Genomic DNA, 19,496 nt, shown 5'->3' on the forward strand with positions numbered 1-19,496 from the left:
CTGAACACCTAAGATGTGATGGGGTCACTTCTCAAATTACCCTGGGTGTCGATGCAAGAGCATCCTGGGTGCAAGGGCAATCTTGCATCACCCAAAAATATTTTATTTTCAGTCTTTTCTATTTTAATAAGGACTAGTAGACAGGGTGGTTACTATTTATGGGAACTTGCTATTTTTATTAAGTTTTTCATATAAGCTTGGAATGTTCTTATTTTTCTATAGGAAGGTTCATTTTAGAGATATAAGCCTACCATAAAAATCTCATTGCTCCAGCTTAAGTAGCGGAGAAGTTATTATGGATTTTTGGTAGAAAAATTTGCAGAAAAATCTTTAGGCTCACCATTGGAGTCTTAGAGTGCTGGGATGAGGTCCAAAAACTCAATGAAAGGGCACTAGCACAATTTTGAGCCTGTAGATCATGAGCTAGCGTTTTCAAAAAGTGGTTGTAATAGCCAATTGGAGCAATGATTCGTGAGTTATGGCCTTCCAAAGTTGGGCTACCTGAAATTTCTAAAATAATTGTCAAAGATGTATTTGGCCAACTTTATATGTTTTGTTAGGGTGTGTTGGCTCTAGGTATTAAGCTTAAGCATCTAGAACCTTCTCAGGTGGCATAAAACTACCTACTTAGAAAAGGCTTGAACATTGTCTAGAATAGCTTTGGGTGATAGTTCACAACCTGTCTTGCAAATTATTGTATTAAAGGCACCCATGTGGGTTAGCATATTGCACTTATGAATTCTGTAATTTTGCATTTGCAGTGCAAATAAGGAGCACTTGATGTAGCGTGCTCCCCTTAATACCATAAACTCATAACAAAAACAAAGAAACAACAATAAATGTGGAACAAAATATGGACTTTTTATTTGTGCCACAAATGCAGAATTACAGAATTCATAAGTGCAATATGCTAACCCACATGGGCACCTTCAATACATTAATTTGCAAGATAGATTGCAAACTATCACCTAAAGTCGTTCTAGACAATGTTCGTGCCTTTCTTAAATAGGCAGTTTTATGCCACTCGGGAAGGTTCTAGATGCTCAAACTTAATACCTAGGGCTGACAGACGCTAACAAAACATATAGAGTCGGCCAAATACATCTTTGACAATTATTTTAGAAATTTCGGGTAGCCTAACTTCGGAAAGCCATAACTCATGAAGTGTTGCTCCGATTGGCTATTATAACCACTTTTCAAAAATGTCAGCTTGTGATCTACAAGTCAAAATTGTGCTAGCACTCTTTTGTTGAGTTTTTAGACCTCATCTGGGCACTCTAAGACCTCCAAAGGTGAGCTTGAAGATTTTTCTACAAAATTTTCCAACAAAAATCCACAATAACTTCTTTGATACTTAAGCTGGAGAAATGAGATTTTTATGGTAGGCTTATATCTCTAAAATGAACCTTCCTGTAGAAAATGAGAATATTCTGAGCTCATATGACAAACTTACTAAAAATAGCAAGTTCCCATAAATAGTAACCACCTTGTTTACTAGTCCTTATTAAAATAGAAAAGATTGAAAATAAAATATTTTTAGGTGATGCAAGATTGCCCTTGTACCCAGGATGCTCCTGCATCAAACACCCAGGGTAATTTGAGAAGTGACCCCATCACGTCTCAGGTGTTTAGAGGAAAACCAAGGCAGTTAACCTCCACCCTTGCTAGCCATGATGAATCCTCTACTAGTTTAACTTTCCATTTGACCAGATCTTCCTCATAAGTTCTATTTCTAGTACTTTTGCCAGCATGACTGTCCAGTATCTCCTCAATCTCCTTTATAGCCGAACTAGTTGGTGGAATGCTCCATTGTGGTTCTACAACTTCATCTCTATCACCTCCTTCATAATACTCTGTCAAATCTAAAATATTAAATACTGGTGAAATATTCAATTCAACAAGAAACTCCACTTCATACACATTTTCAGAATCATGCCTTTTCACTATCTTGCACAGTCCAAACTTCTTCATCTTTAGCTTATTATATGTAGCTACTGGAAAACGCTCCTTTCTCAAATTAACCATGACTTCATCTCCAATATGAAATTCCTTATATCTCCTTTTCACATCTGTCTTAGCCTTATACTATGCATTCATCTTTATGATGTGCTACCTCAAGTCCTCATGGACACTCTTCAAATGTTTAGCAAAATCTTTTGCTTCAGCACTACTTATCTCTCCTTCATCCAACTGCCTCAATTTAGAAGCATTTCTGGGACTACTCCCATATACAATCTGGAATGGTGATTTGCCAGTACTCCTATTGACAAAATGATTATATGCAAATTTTGCCTATGGTAAAATCATATCCCATCATTTTAGTTTATCTCCAACCAAACATCTTAGCAAATTACTCGCATTTGTTGTTATCAACACTCTCCATCAGTAGTCTATTATATGTAAGTTTTTTTCTTAAGTTCTATTATATGTGTTTTTGGAAATTAGTAGCATTATTAATCTATACAAATTAAATACAATTAAAATTTAGTCTTTATTTAATTACTAATTAGTTCAATAAGTTTATTGCTTATTTTAGTTCTTTTGAATCATTCCTTTTAAAATATTAATTGTTATATAGTTTATTTTTTCCATTTATTTTAATTTTGATTTTTTTAAACCTTAAATTAATATTAAAATTATTTTTCAACGACAAATCAATATTTTCTAAATAGGTTTTTAAAAAAACATTAAAAAAAATTGAAATATTATTTAATCAATATCTTAATTAGTTACGTATATAATTAATATTATAGTGATATTTTTAATTTATATTTTAAATCACATAATATCAATCTTGTTTTCACTATTCTATTTTCTATACTATTAACTTTATAAATAGTTATTATTATATATTTAAGTAAATTTATTAAAAGTAAGGAGCATATAATGATTGAGATTTATTTGATGGTTAGTATCACAAAGAGTACAATAGGACACTACTATAACTTTAGCTCTTTCAAAATGGATACCACTATGTACAAGAATAACATATATACTAATAGATGTATGGAGATCAACATTTTTTTTATTATATAAATATTTATTTACACTTTTCAAAATCAACACTACATAATACGTGTCAAAAATATTAAAATATTGTGAAAAGGAAAGTAGTTGTGGTCAGTTTAAGTATTAAATATAGAAATATAAAATATAGATAAAACCATTTTTAAAAAATCTAATATCATAGATCATAGATTTTTGTCAACTGAAGTAAAATTAATTAATTTTATAAATTTTTATTTATTTATGTAAAGTTCAATTTATTTTCTTAATTTGGTCTTTTTTACTATTATTAATTATATAGTAAAAATTTGAGTAGTTTAATAAATTAAAATATAATAAATGATACACTTTATAAAATAATTAATAATTAATATTTTGTAAATGATTATTTAATTAAAATTTTTAGGTAGTTTTTCATTTTTAGTAATATTATAGTAAATTGATAAATGAAATATTGACTTATCTATGCATGAGACACAATTGTAAGAAATCTACATGACATGAATAAATAATATAGTGGTTACATTACAAATTTTGTTTAGGAAAAATGGTGATGATCCTATTCAAATAAACACAATTCACAAAAAAGATACACAATTATAGTGGTTTCATCACAATTACAATTATTTCAATGTAATTGTTTGGCATACAACAATGGACTCTTGAATTGAGATGTTGTACTTTAAATCAAATATTAAAGTACTATACATTGAACCTCCAAAGAGGTTAGTCAAGTGTGTGTGTGTGTGCCATCAATTTGAAGTCTTCCTTTTAAATTTACATCTCTTCAATTTGTCGTTTCTAAAGAAAACTATAGACATACCCTTACACCTCTTTTGGAGAAGTGCTAGTTTACATTAACCTCACTTAAATACCAAAACTCATTTAAAAACCAAAGCCACTTGAGAATGGTTGACATGTTCTAATATGAATCCATTGGCATTCAGGATATCAAATCTTAGGTGGCATTCCAAGTTTACAGTGTGCATATGAGACATGCCTGCGGCTAATTATTTCAATTGAAGTTATCGAGATGGAAGGACACTGATCAAAATCTGTGAAGTGGTTGGCGCTCTGTACAAGGACTTGTGTCCCACTGGAATGCTTCTACTCAATAGTAACACCCACTCTTAACTCTCACCTACCTACCATCTCAAATATCTAACTTCCTAACCATAGAAAAGCCAAAACTAGGCTTTAGTCAACAGGCCCTTGGTCTACTGGTGAAGTTGAATGGCTCACAAAGAGCCCACCAGGGATCAAGTCTTGTTGAGTGCAAGGCCCAAGGACATCATAAGGGATGAGGCCGGGATCGTGCCCCGGATGAATTTGGCTGCGTGGATGCTCCTCAGTCCTTGGCTCTAAGTCAAAGAGATTTCAGGCACATGAACCACTAAGTGGGCCTATATCAGGTTCCTAAAACGTCTAGGTGGCCTTCGCTGGTTGGTAGCTCGTAGGCTGGGCTGCCTCGCAAGTCTGAACCCTCCATAAAATTTATAAAAAAAAAAAAAAAAAAAAAAACTAGGCTTCAAATCAGCAAAGTTAAAAGAGTTCAAGCAATTCAATCAGATGCTACTGATAAAGAGTTGACTTTTAAGACGAAAATTGTAGAAAAATCTCCAGTTATAAATTACCCAATCATGATTTCAGAAGGTCCCAATTGAAAAATCCACTATTCCAATTTAAACACTAATGGTTTCAGAAATGTCCCAGTTGCGAAATCCCCTGTTTCAAGTTAAGCCCACATGAAAAACTGGAAATTGGACTTCAAAACGACACAATATGTTTTTTTAAAATTGTCCATTTTGGAAAGCATTGGTATTTGATTAAAAGCACGACGAAGAAGAACTACTTTTTTGAAACATTTGTATCTGAGCACATTGCTACAGGAGCCGCTACAGGACTAATATTTTCTTTATTTTTAATGGGAGTACTTTGATATTCTAGGGCATATTTTAATATTTTGTTATCACTTAGTAAATGATTGATGTTTTAGGGCATATTTTGATGTTTTGTTATCACTTCGTAAATAATTGACCAAAACCTTAAGGGTCTGGTGGTTGCCAAAAACAGTTTTTAACTGTTCGTCATTGTTTATATATTCTCTCCAAAATGGATCGCTCGAGAGAGGGATTTGATTTTCTTTTCTATGGAAAGAAGGCCAAGATATTGTGAAAATTATTTGTACTCTACCCTGAATAGATGAAATAAATAACATTGTGGTGGTTTCCAGTTACTTAGTTTATATTTTGTTCACACTGCAAATTGATTAGAGATCCATATCATAGTTATTGGTTTCTAAATAAAATAGTAGTGACATTGTTCTTTTGTGTAGAAGTTATTACTACAAGAAGCCAGACTCACACAAGAATCTCTGGGAGTTAATTTGGGCAGAAATGCCTCTTGCTCGCATGAACACCATGTGAAATGGCCTAAATGTGGTGGAGAGCAGGTAGGAGGAATGTACAGTACTTTCTCCATGGTCATTTGCAGGAACGGGCTACAATTTGAAGAAACATGTGTTTGAAAAGGCAACATCCCAATGTACTTGCCGTGAATGAATAGATGTAACCTGTAAGGTGCTGTTCATATTTGATGTTTTTCCTGTAGTCTTCTCCAATTTCTTCTTTCTATCCCATTGTGAAGCTATTATAGGCTTTATTTTTGTTATCTCCTCATCATAGATCCATGGTGAAGAGGACCAGAGTTTTAGTAGATTTCGGTTATAAGACATTTTTGGTACGAGAGGATTTCGATTGAGAGTTCTTAGTTATAGGGATTTGGTACATAAGAAGCCATCAAAATGCAGGTTCATGTATCTCGTGGTATGAAAAGAATCACAATATCAATTCTAGTGGTCTGCTGGACTTGATGAAGATTAAGGTTGGAGAGCGCAAGCTCTCATACAAAACTAAGTTGTATTGCATATTACTTGTAGCATTGTTGATGTCATCCCTATTTGCTTGGATGGCAGTTGTTACTTTAGAGGAGGTCAGCAACTGTTCTTCTTTGAGTAAGTCATGCTATCCATTTAGAAAGGTCAATTTGGAAAACAGAGCTTATAATCTCATAGACAATTTCGACTTCTTTGTTGTATCTTAGAATGGGTGGTATCAAAGCCGAAATAGAATTTCGTTTTGCAAAAGCTGGTACATTTGTCAAACTCCTTGTTTTGGATTGAAATGAAAGTTCTATGGGTTTTTCTCTGATTTCAAAAAAATCAACCCATTCTGTAGACAAGTTTATAGTATAGTTTAAGTCAAAGGAATTGAATCCATTGGGACAATTTGTTTCAGAGGCTAAACACTGACTTGAAATTGGCATGATTTTTGCAGATTGTCTTGGGAGGAGATTGACGCCAGGGTTTTTGAAGGAGTCTTACAGCTCCAGAGTAAGTCATAGGTCTATTCTTACATATTGAGGTCTTTGGTAAATATGTCATTATCCTCTTTTCAATTCTCTCCTTAAATGCCGTATATGATGTGCAGATTTTTCTTTCAGATGATAGAGTGACTAAATTGTTTCTTTTGCTAGCCCAACGCATTTTGTATGTTGCCAACTAAGTTTTGTACAAAAATACAATCAACTAACTTTGATTCAAAATATCCCAATGCCACAAAGCCTGGAGTCAGACAGTAGATAATTACAAGGTACCAAAAAAACCATTAAAGCACTAACAAGACAAGTGTTAAACTCTTTATCATACCCAGAGATCGTTCTTCACATATAATACCATTTGCTCAATATTGATATTAATAATTAACAAATTTTTAATTTAACTTTTCCACATCGGAAAAAGACTGTCATGTACCATATAAAGGAGCCCGAAACAAGGGACACGGTACCAAAGGGAAAGATATTCTATATTTGTTGTTGAATCTGATTAAGTGCAGCTTCATTCCACAAAATTTTATATAGCATGATTCAGCAAACTTGATGAATAGATTTATGATGGTTTCAGAGCCCATGTTATTCTTCCCCTTAACACAGCTCCCGCATCAAATCTACATAGATTACTTTGGTAGGCTTCTCTGACTTTGATATAATCATCCTCTAGTAATTTAATTGCTAATTATGTGTTTCAACAGTGATGACATCCTCACTCATGGTTGCCTGTTTCCCTTACCATGGCAGTTCTCTTCTCCACATCTCATGGCCAGCAAATTATTTAAAATCCTTTTCCAGTTTCTAGATGTCTCCCATCCCCTCTAGTAGTTATCGGCCAGTCAATCAAAGATATAATGTCCAGATTCACAGCTATCTTCTTGATGCTATGATTCAAATACTACAATGTTTTTTGTCACTCTGAAGCCGCCTTGTATCCTCAGGAAACTTGAAGCTAGAATTTCTTTCTTTCAAAAATCAGGATTTTTCAAACCAGTGCTAATCTAGATCTTGTTTTATTCAAAGCTCTTATCTTCTATTGAGAAAGCTTTATGTTCTTCTTCCTCCATTACCTTTAGCAGTATTAGCTTAGAGGCAAAAGCTTTGAAGCCCTTTTCCAAGGTCACCCTGTACATAGTACACTCAGCCATACCATTGAAATTCATGGTTTATCTCTTCCCAAAATGACACAGTTAATCAATCAAGTATCTATGTAGCTAATCAGAGTAAATGTATAGCATAAGAAAATCGTAGACCTTGACCAAATAATCTGCTGACAGAACACTGATTCCATATGAATCTATCAGAGAAGTTACCTTATTCCCAAAGAATACCTTCATGTTCTGTAACCTGCAGGTATCAAAAGCTTCAATTTGGAATTCCCAAAGCTGCTGAAAATGTCTACACCATGGTCCAATTACATGCCAAGCTATTCAGAATCAATATATAGCACCCAAAAATCATAAAGCTTGACCAGTGTACCAATTATTCCATATGATTCCATGATACGTTGAAATTATTCCCAAGCAATACCTTAATGTTCTGTAGCCACAAAGTATGGAAAGCTTCATTCTGAAATTCCTGAAGCCACTGAAAATGCTGATACCATAGTCCAAGTACATGGTCTCTAGGTGCCATTACACAAAGGCATTTAGTAGCATACATTCTTCAGAAGCTCTACCTGCTTATATTGATCTGAGTCTCAATGTTTTAACCCCTTTATCATCTCAATTATAAAATGAGTGCATAGACATGTTAACTAGGAGGTCCACCACCTTATCAGATCATCTTCTAACATAGGGGTAAATAAGGTTGTTAAACAAAGGGTTAAGATTATCACTGTATCAGATCAAAGAATATACTTTCTGATGCTTATACTAAATAAATATGGAAAGATTAATTGTTTGGTGGTGTTCCTGCAGTTAACAGTGTGGTATATGTCGCTTGGTGCAGAGAATAATCAAGGATATGTATGAAGTTTTCAAAGTAAGCAGGCAAGCACCTCCGGAAGGGCTGTTAGTGCCAGATTCATATGCTGATCTTGTTGATGATCTACTGACAAGTGGATATGACATGAGACTATTTGCATTCAAGTTGAAAGCCATGGTATGCCTTCACATTTTTACATTGTTATTTCTAGGGAGTCTATTTCCATATGTTTTGTGACTAATTATTGCTATCTCTAGAGAGTCTATTTCCATATGTTTTATGACTATTTATTACTGCAATAATAGTTCAAGACTAGAAAGTTCACTATCCTCTTCTGTTTTTGACTTAGTGGTTCAAGGCTAGAAAGTTCATTCTATAATAGTCTTTAGAAGTGCTTCAGTTCAATGCAGGGAATAGACCATGTGAGTTGTCTCATCAACAGATAGTTCTTTTAAGATTTTATAGAAAATATTAGCTGAGGAATGTAAGGTGGAATATATCTATGATCCCAGTTTATCCGGATGTGTGAACCACAATAGCCTAAAAATGGCTCACCGATTGTATACAACTTTCAATTCTTTGTCAAGTCTTTTAACTGATCAAATGGGTTACATATTTTGACAATTACGGTCCTGATCCTTATAATACAATGGATATTTTGATATGAATTGTATGTTTACACACATAAGGCCTGATCCAGATCTTAGGAAGAATTGTGAGAATTGAGGCATGTTGAAACACAAACAATATTAAGTGAGATATCAGAAATTGAAATACAACTTGAAATGACACAAAAGAAAGATGTAGAACTTTAACAAAATTTCAGTTAATTTGAATGTGATAAGTAGGAGTTATTTTCGACAGCAAGTAAAATTATGAGATTCTTATCAGGATTCACCTATGTATGACTTAGTACAACATCACAGTCTATTCTTGGGGTCTTGCAGTCATAGCCTAGACAAGTCTGCAATGCTGCTAGAACCATAAGAGCTACTCAAGATCAAGATTGACATGGCGGCCAAAAGTAATTGGATTTCAATTTTGAAAAGGGTTGAGAGTAAAAATGGCTTCTTTTTCATATAGCATGGTTCAAAATGTTTTTTATATTTTATATTTTTTGTAACTAGAGTAGGGATTTGGGTGCAACAACCCCAAGTGGAGTTGAGGGATAGCATCCATCATTGGAGTCTAGGGGTAGAACCTAATCAAAAGCCTTTGAGAGCACACGAACCTTCATGGTTCATGCTATTTCTCACAAATTTTTCCTTTAACCAAGCTTGTGTCATCTACACTCTAAGCCGTTTAGAAGATGCAAGTGTTGAGGGCATGAATAAATAATTAGGAGGTATTAATAGATTATACTTTTAGCTTCAATTAACTTTTTCTCCTTGCTTTCACTTGCAACGAAATGAATATCATTGTGAAGTGTCAAAGGTCTTTTTTAAGGGCTTTTATTTTTTATTTCTAATTTCCCTCATAATTTGAAGGTCGAGTTTTCCATATGGGACTTGATAAATCTGACTAGCTTGAGAGGTGCCTTGTTTCAAAGCCTCTGTGTTTATTTTTGAATAGTTAGCCTCAAGACTCACTGCATTTGGCAAGTCTTGTACCATTGATTACATCTTTGGAGTCCCTAAAGCACCAATCTAGAGTTGCCCTCATTCCATCTCAAATCGTCATGTCAAATTGAGCCTAGCATAAAAACATCATCTTCATTTTGATTATCAAGCCATTAGGAAACATCCTTGCTTAATAAACTTTCATTTACAAGCTTCCATACTAATTTCTTAGTCCTATTATTCTCATTCACCATACCTGAAACTTGTAAATTCCATTGATAAAGCTCTTTTGGTGGTGTTTTTCCTTGACTGTTGATTATAATATTCCTATCTTCTTCCTCTATCTTCTAGGGCCTTCCTTGTACCAAATCTCCATCTCCCAGGATTCTATTGTTGCTAGATATCCCCTTCAAACCCTTGTTTCAGATTCAAATCCTCTCCAAATATTTTTGCATGCATGTTAGTGATTTTTAACAACTCTTTGTCGTCCTTCAGCGCTCAAGCACAAAACACCCATCAACAGAGATCCTCCTAATATTTATTGGTTATTGCAGTACATTGCACATATCACAAGCACCCCATATAGGAGCACACACATCCAATCATTCCAAGATTTTGTTTTTGACATTTGAAACTTGAAGCATAGTCTCACAAATATTTTTTCCTATCCTCAACTTAGATGATAAAAATTGGAAGATTACATGGTCTCACAAATAGGTTTTTCTATCCTAAACTTAGATGTTGAAAATATAAAGATTCAAACACTCGTACGAAGCCCATCGCTTGATTTAGAGATAGTAGAAGTATAATATCATTCATAGAAGGTTCCAATAATATTGAAAACATAGGTCTTTGGCATTTGGGTGCATATTTTACCTCTCTAGCACCCCATTTAGGAATCCCAATTAAATTCACAAATAAAAAATCTACAAATACTCTAGAAATACATTATTTTTGCTATATTTTATTTTCATTAAACAACACATTAAAATTTACCAATTTGATACAAATTACTGGGCATACCCTATGTATGAAATATGAAATTGATAACACCTTTGATGACCCTATTGATACTAAAAATCCACATTTCTTCTTATTTGTTTTGTCCCTAAGATAGTCCAATTGCTATACTTCAATGATTTTTTCTGCAAATGGCACAAGTTGTGCATAATTGTCTTACTTGTAGGGGGAGCATTGCCTATAGAATTGTAGGGAAGCGATACCGAGGTTGGCCCAAAGATATAGGAATGAGAATGGCCGTATGGAATGACGGAGCCTGACTATAGGCTCATTGGTTGGACCCAGAATAAGTCACACCCCACTCAAACAACAATAGTGGTTTTAATAGTGGGCTAATGCATGTATAACTATGGAATGAACCAAAGCTATTACAAAACATATGATCGAAGGTTGACCCAGAAAAAAAAATGCACTAACATTGGAACCAAAGGGTAAAACATGCACGCAACATTTTTTTTAAACACAAGCATACATAAGTGTATCTCATAACCATATTGAAGGAAATAAACCACATGTCAAAGCTAACATCACGAACATCACTCATTTGCACACAAGCAGAAGTTTTAACAAGCACTTCCAAAGGTTACATTTGGCAAGGACTTATGAGGTTACATCTAGCAACTATCAGTAATTTAGGTTGTAAGCATCTTGATACTGAATAGAAGACTCCTACTAGAACATTATCAGTTGAAGATATTGCTAAAGAGAAAAATCATAACATCATGATGATTAATATTGCATCTTCTCTTAATTATGCTGAATTTGATGAACTCAAACATTGTACTACAGCTCATGAAATGTGGATCAAACTGAAAGACATCGATGGATGAGATGACAATGTAAGAGGAGCTAAAGCAAAAAGTCTTAGAGGACAATTTGATCAGATGAAAATGAGAGAAGATGAAAACATTGCAAAATATGTTGAAAGAATCAAAGCAAGTGTGAGCGCAACCAAAACATCTGGAGGAGACATTGATGACAAAACAGTTGTAAGCAAGGTACTTAGAACCCTTCTTCCTATCTATGCAATTAGAGTGTATGCTATTCAAAAGATGAGATGTGATCCAAATAGCAATATAACTTTGTATGCTCTAGTTGGAAGATTGACAACTTTTGAGTTGGATAAGTATGATAACTATGTTCCTAGTTCCGAAGGTATTGAATCTGCATTTGAAGCCAAACTCTCACTCAAGAAAAGGAGTAAGAAATCAAAAGACAATCAATCAGGAAGTGAAAAGGAAGAAGAAAGTTCTAACAGTGATCTTCAAGTTGTTGAGGCCCTACTTGCAAGGAAATATTCCAAAGGAAGAGAAAAGTACAAAGGTAAGATTCCTCTAATCTATTTTCCTTGTGAAGAAGTTGGTCACATTGCTGCAAGATGCCCAAATAGAGAAAACAAAGATGAAAAGAAAAGTAATAAGTACAAAGGTAGAAAAGAATTAAAAAACTATAAGGACTACAAGGACAAAGCTAAGAAATCTTGTTTTATACTTAAAGATTCTGATAACAGTGAGGATGAAATGGTATATATTGTTGTAAAAGATGGATATGATGATGAAGGAGATAAGATGATACTTATCTCTCATGTTAGCAAAAATGATATATGGATTATTGACAGTGGCTACTCACATTATATGACTGGAGACAAAACAAAGTTTGAGCACATAGAATATTATGATGGTGGTAGTGTGAGATTTTGAAACAATAAACCTTGTTGTATAAAAAGACAAGGATGTATCTCATTAACCAATAACTTAGATGTGACAATGCTTATTGGGTTGAAGGACTAAAGCATAATCTGCTGAGTGTGGTACAGTTGAATAACATTGGATTCAAGGTAGACTTTATGAATGGGAAGGCCAAACTCTTGGATGGAAAAGGAAATCTGGTTGGATTTAGAGAACAAACAAAAGGTAACCTATTTTATCTAGATCTCAGTGAAAGTTTATGTTTTATTGCTCAAGTAAAAGAGAGTTGGTTATGGCACAAAAGATTATGTTATGTAAACTTTGATAACCTGGTTAAGATAAGCAAACACAAAAGAGTAAGAGGTATTCGTAGCTTGAGGAAACCTGATATGGGTCTATGCAAAAACTATCAAATTGGTAAGATGGGGAAGACTAGCTTCAAAGCAAGAACTATCATTTTGAAGAAGTCCTAGAGCTTGTTCATACAAATTTATGTGAACCTATTGGAATAGAGAGTTACAATGGAGATAAGTTTTTCATTCTTTTTGTTGATGACTATTCTAAAATGATGATTGTAATGTATCTAAAAGAAAAAGTAGAAGCATTTCAAAAATTCAAGTGATATTTGGCAAAACTAGAAAAAGAAATTGGAAAGAAGTTAAAATGTTTGAGATCAGACAGAGGTGGTGAATTCATCTCCAATGAATTCAATGAATTCTGTATTGAAAGAAAATTTAAAAGACAAGTATCAGCCCCTGGTACACCTTAGTAGAATGGTATAGCTGAAAGAAGGAACAGATCTATCATGGAATGTGCAAAAACACTAATGATAGAAAATAATGTTACAATCAAATACGGGAAGGAAGCTATCAACACTGCAACACATACCTTGAACAGAGTACAACCGAAGAAACACTGAAATCAAACTCCTTATGAATTATGGTATAACTACAAACTTAAGGTAAGTTACTTAAAAGTATTTGGTAGAAAATGTTATATCTTGAAAGAATCTAGGAAAGGTAAATTTGATGTCAAAGGTGATGAAGGCATATTCTTAGGATACTCCTGCAAAAGTAAAGCATACAAATGTTTAAATTTGTCTACTTATAAAATCATAGAAAGTGCACATATGAGAATTGATGAGTTTGCAAAAAAGAGTGAAGAAGAAAGCAACAAAGAGACTCAGGATTACAAAAGATTTGTTTACTATGAACCTAATACCCTAACAAATCTATCTGAAAGAAAGGAGGCTTCACCTCCCGAGTCCCCAAAATCTCCAATAGCTACCAAATTTTAGACAGTGCAACTCGAGTCATAGTCTGAAGGACTCAAATCATAGTCAGAGGCTATTGAGCTACTACACTTGAGCAAACCAAGTCTGATGGACCCAAGTCACAAACAGTAGGACCCGAGCTTAATACTACAGTTCATGATGAAATCAATGAAACACAATCCAAATCCAAAGAACCTATGTTAGAAAAATATGTTAGAAGGCATCATGCACTTGATCAGATCATTAGAGACAAATCAGGTGGAACAATGACAAGAAACAAATTAAAAGGTACATGTTTACTTGCTGAATTTGAACCTAGAAATGTTAAAGATGCTTTGGATAATAAAAGTTGCATTGAAGCAATGAATGAGGAAATAGAACAAATAAAGAAGAATAAGACTTGGACTCTTGTTCCTAGACCTAAGGATAAAAATGTAATTGACCCAAAATAGGTATTCAAAAATAAGCTAGATGAAGATGGAAAAGTTTCCAGAAACAAAGTAAGGTTAGTATGTAAAGGCTATTGTCAAGAAGAAGGTATTGATTATAGTGAAACTTTTTCTCCTGTTGAAAGATTAGAAGGTGTTAAAAATTTTCTAGCACATGCAGCTCACAAAGGATTTAAAGTTTATCAAATGGATGTAAAATCTGCATTCTTGAATAAAATTCTTGATGAGGAAGTCTACATTCAATAACCTAAAGGTTTTATAGATCCTAGCAAAAAAGACACGGTCTGCAAATTACACAAAACATTTTATGGTCTCAAGCAAGCTCCCAAAGCTTGGTATGAAATACTATAACTACTTGGTATAGATTGGTTTTCAAAGACCAAATGACAATAGTAGTCTGTATATCAAAGAAAGACTAGACAAGAAGATTGTTCGCAGAAATATTCGTTGATGATACTTTATTTACGAGAAATGATGACTTGTTCAAGGCATTTTCAGAAGAAATGAGTAAAGAATTTGAGATGTCTATGTTTGGAGAGATAAAATTCTTTGTTGGAATGTAGATTCAACGAAAGAAAGATGGTATCTACATTACTCAATGTAAATATATCAAGGAAATACTAAAGAAATTTGGAGTGGAAGATTCAAGGCCAGTTGAAACCCCTATGTCTACTGGACATAAGCTTTCCAAAAATAATGATTCCAAAGAGGTAGATCAAACCACATACAGATCAATGATTGAAAAATTGCAGTATGTAGTACACACAAAGATTGATATTGCATTAGCAATCGGTATGGTGGCAAGATTCTCAGCAAATCCCAAAGAAATCACATTATAAAGAATAATGAGATATCTTAAAGGTACTAAAGAATATGGTTTATAGTACAAAATAGGAGGCAATTTGGACTTACAAGTATTCACAGATGTTGATTGAGCAGGAAGTATTGATGATAGAAAAACACCAGTGGTGGAGTATTCTTTCTTGTTAAAAGACTAGTGTCTTGGACAAGCAAGAAACAAATTTTTATCTCTTAGTCCATAGCAGAGACAGAATATGTGGCAATAGTAGTCAATTGTTCGAATATTGTTTGGTTCAAACAACTGTTGGCAAGTATTAAGATAGAGATCAAAGATCCAGTAGTCATATATTGTGATAACACCAGTGCAATCAATATATCAAAGAATCCAGTGATGCATATCAAAACAAAACACATTGCTATAAGATAGCATTTCTTGAGAGAATTGGTACAAGATAAAGAAGTTAGATTAGAATATGTAAATATTAAAGAACAAATTGCAGACATATTCACCAAGCCATTACCTAAGGATGCATTTTTGTATCTAAGAGGTAAGCTAGGGGTTATTCCCCTATCTAGAGCTCATTAAATGAAGTTTATTGATGCATTAACCAATGCATGTTGAAGATCATTCAGTTGACACAATATTGACAAGGGCATATTGCAAATGAATCAGTACTTAAGGTATATTGATATTCACTAAACATTGTCTTTGGCTTGAGATGTCAAAGAGGGAGAAGTTTGCTGTCATATCTTATAGAAATTTTGTAAACAAAAAGAGAGAGATGTCAAAGAGGGAAAATGAACTTGGTCTAATATCAAAGACAGAGTTCGCTATCAGAAGAAGTTGTAGCAGATAGAAGTTTTTTTGACAAAGGGAGAAACTGCAAATAGAAAAAATTCACACTGATACAAGGGAGTTCTCATGGATGAGAATTTGAATGAAACTAAGGATAAGTCTTTACATTAATCTTGCTCTAAATTTTTTATCATATTATGATGTATTGCCGTCAATGCCAAAGGGGGCGATTGTTGGAACAATTGATTAATTGTGTATTGTCTTTGATGTTACACAAAATGCCATATCATCACCAGTCAGTGTATGCCAAGCTTACTCGGGCATTGAAGACAATTTTGTGTGTCTGTCAAGCATTTCAAAGTTTTCCTAGTTCAGAAGATAGTATCTACTGAGCACACTTGGGTGTCAAAGAAAAGGTTGCAGAAGTTGAGTGTTAACTGAGCTCACTCGGTTAACAAAAAAACTTTGCAAATATGCAGTGTTAAGAAAGTACACTTGGTTAACATAGGAAAATCGTTTCAAAGGTAGTTTCTACTGAGCAGGGTTGGCTGACAAAAGATTTTCTTGTTTTGGCATATTAAGTTCAATTGAATTATTTGTTGGTTCTAGTCAACTAAGGAGACGAATATTAATTATTCTAAATTATATTCTAGCTGACTTGACAATATGAAAGATATAAATATAAGGTCAACTTGAAAATTAGAAAGTGTGAATACATAGAATATAATTGAAGATTTAATGATGCTAAGAGGAAGCGAATCAAAAGGGTAAGCAAAATATCCTTGAGAAGCTGAAAAAATATATTCGATCAAGAAGGATCAAGTATACAAACTAGAATTGAGATCTATAATCAGCAATTCAATTGCATCCAAAATCAGGCCATCTCATTGTTACTTCTTAACCATTGTAGCAGTGATCTAAATCTCTTAACAGAGTTGACTTAACAACTATTTTGTAAATCTTCTAACAAGGTGGCATTTCTATTGAATTGTCCAAAGACCTCTAACAAGACCACTCCTAACAGGGTGATTAAATCTTCTAATAGGGTCACACCTAACAGTGTGTTTTGTAATCTTTAATAGGGTTGGCTCCTAACAGGGCCCAATTTAAAAGAGTGAAAATCAGCAACTAGTTGCAATTGGTGGTTTTTCTCAAATTGGGTTTCCATGTTAAATCTTAGTGTCAAATGTGTTCATGCTATTTCTCTTATGTGTTTGAAACTCAGTAAAGTATTAGTAATCATAGATAACATCTTAAAGATTTTCATGTTAAGCATTTATTGAGCTATTTCAGTATTTACCGAGTAAGAACTTTTCTGTGTATTTACTGAGCTTCAATAGAGTTCAATTTTTAGAGTCTATTTTGTACTGACATCTAAGGGATCTGAGATTTATTTTAGTAGTAATTGATTCACCCCTTCCCTCACCCCTCCCCTCTCAGTTATTCCTCTTATATTTCCAACACTTACTTTAAAGAGTCAAGTTTGAGAAGATATAGTATGGGGTTGAGGCTAGTAATCATATTCGAAACTTAAGATTCATCTAGAGGGCATTTGAGGGACTTAAGTTAGAATACCTCCACTTGTTTCATGATAAAGTCTATGCGATTGGGTAGGCATAGAGGCTTGGCGGTTCATCTATCGAGTCAACTATATAGTGTTAGAGATTGGAGCCATCTTTTGATTCTCGAGTTGTCAGTGATGAGCCACTGAAAAAGATTGAAGAGTTTTATTATGAGTTTATAGTTGTGAGTGCTCATCATTTGTCGATGTGGATTGGCTCCAAGATCATAACATCCATAGTGCGATGGTTTAGCATCATCTTTTGTAGATGAGATTAGCAACTGCAAGTTAGATCATTTGCAGTATGAACACATCTAGGAAAACTTAAAAGAGGATGGAGACAGTGGTTGTGTCACAAGCACCTATAGTTGTTACTATCTTTGTAGTGCAACTTGATGTGAGTGTCAGTTATATTTTGACTCAGGTTTTGACAAATTTGGCACTTCAGTTGGGTTGATGTTACATCCCAAATTTTTACATAATTTTAAATTCTCTCATAGCCATTGGATTTAACGGGTTTTTTTTCTTTCACAATCATGTGAAGTAGGTAGTTATTTATACCCATTGTATTAACTGTTAATGAAGATGGTCGTTAACCATTTTTTGCTATATGATGTTTAGCAGTTGCTTGATTTTGGAATTATGATTAATAATTTAAAGTCTTTTAAATGTTTATATGAAAATTATTATGGAATTGTTATTATGGTGGAAGTGTTTCATGGGTGATTGCAGGAGAAGATGAAAGGGGGAAGCATTGTTAAACGAGAGTAATAAAATGGGATACTTGCTTAGTCCAGTCAACAGGATTGATAGGTATGACCTTAAACTTCTTTGGTAAGGACCTAACGACTTGAACTCAGGATACATCTATAAGACCTGCATTAGCTATTAAATAAATAATTTAAGAAACATAAAATAATTTAATTAAAATATAATATGTACCTCAAAGGATTTTTAAATGATCTTTCACCATATTATTATAATATATATTTATGTACGTACACGTAGATATAAAAATGAAGTGACACCATCATATTATTTTCTTATAATAAAATAATGCCACCTCACCAATATATTTATATGTATGTATATAAATATAAATCATAATAATTTTCAAATTATAACCTTCCATCTTTTATTCTTTTCCTTATTTGAAACCGATCAAACACTTGACATTTTTAATTGACAAATATTCTTTAAGTTACGAAAGCCAAAGAGTCTTTTTAAATTATTCTTATATCATGAGTCAGGAGAGACAAAAGATGCAAGAGCACACATTCTCGTTTTCTTCTTATTATTGCATTTTTCCTTGCTTATTCTGGGTTTCTCCACAAACGATAATCTGCTATAAATCCATTGAATTTTTGCAAGGCCATTTGAAGACCTTTTTCATTTCATAGCAGTGCCATTCTATTACAGTCTGCCATATATGTTCTTTCCTTACTGAGGATTTAAGTAATTATTTATATACTGTGGTTACATCTAAGAGCAACTGAAGAAGAGCTGATTACCAATCGTTTAGCAAGACTCTAGATAGTTCCGGATTTATATCAGGTCATGTGATATTCATTTCCAGTTATGTTATTCCAATGTTTTTACAATTTGATTTCCATAGCTGCAAGCTGTAGATTATCCTCATTCATAACTAACTCTAGAGAGTTGCTTATTAATAAGCATAGTAAAGTGTCCATAACATGGAATCATAAGTTATTTTTTCCAAAAGACATTGGAATCAGATGATAGTTATTTTTGCAATTATTATTTTAAAGAATATAATCATGTAAATCATAGCTTGTGAAATGCTGAAAGTATATAATCTTCATGAATCAATAAGAGCCATTTGCTCTAAAATTTCGAACACTTAGAACTCACCGACTGTTTAGCCATGGAAAAGGTGAAGAGGTGAGATAGAATCTGCAAGGATAAAGAAAGTGAAATCAGATTTGATGCATTAAATCTAATTAAATAATCTTAATAGCTTATGCTCGTCCCTAATAATGTTTTCTGTTGTCAAGTTGAGCGTTGGCCAA

At 33.5% G+C, this 19,496-nt stretch overlaps 1 protein-coding gene across 4 annotated transcripts in view; it reads left to right on the forward strand.

Moving 5' to 3' along the window:
- Nucleotides 1-5,610: 5,610 nt before the first annotated feature.
- LOC149544368 (putative galacturonosyltransferase 14) overlaps nt 5,611-19,496 on the forward strand; it is a 114,922-nt gene continuing 101,036 nt past the window's right edge. For 2 of the 4 annotated variants that reach the window (XR_016355279.1, XM_089796396.1), the window contains exons 1-4: nt 5,619-6,019; nt 6,342-6,397; nt 8,344-8,496; nt 18,199-18,279. Coding sequence is in view for 3 of the 4 variants with exons in the window: in XM_089796396.1 (XP_089652522.1) it covers nt 5,878-6,019; nt 6,342-6,397; nt 8,344-8,496; nt 18,199-18,237 (390 nt within the window). In the remaining variant the exon portion in view is untranslated. Of the gene's footprint in view, nt 6,020-6,341; nt 6,398-8,343; nt 8,497-18,198; nt 18,280-19,496 lie in introns of all 4 variants that reach the window. The other 2 variants (XM_089796395.1, XM_089796394.1) reach the window with 2 other exon arrangements.

Source organism: Cupressus sempervirens, chromosome 8 (genome assembly GCF_028749045.1).
Source record: "Cupressus sempervirens isolate cs-2001-9-10 chromosome 8, ASM2874904v1, whole genome shotgun sequence".
Classification (NCBI taxonomy): domain Eukaryota; kingdom Viridiplantae; phylum Streptophyta; class Pinopsida; order Cupressales; family Cupressaceae; genus Cupressus; species Cupressus sempervirens.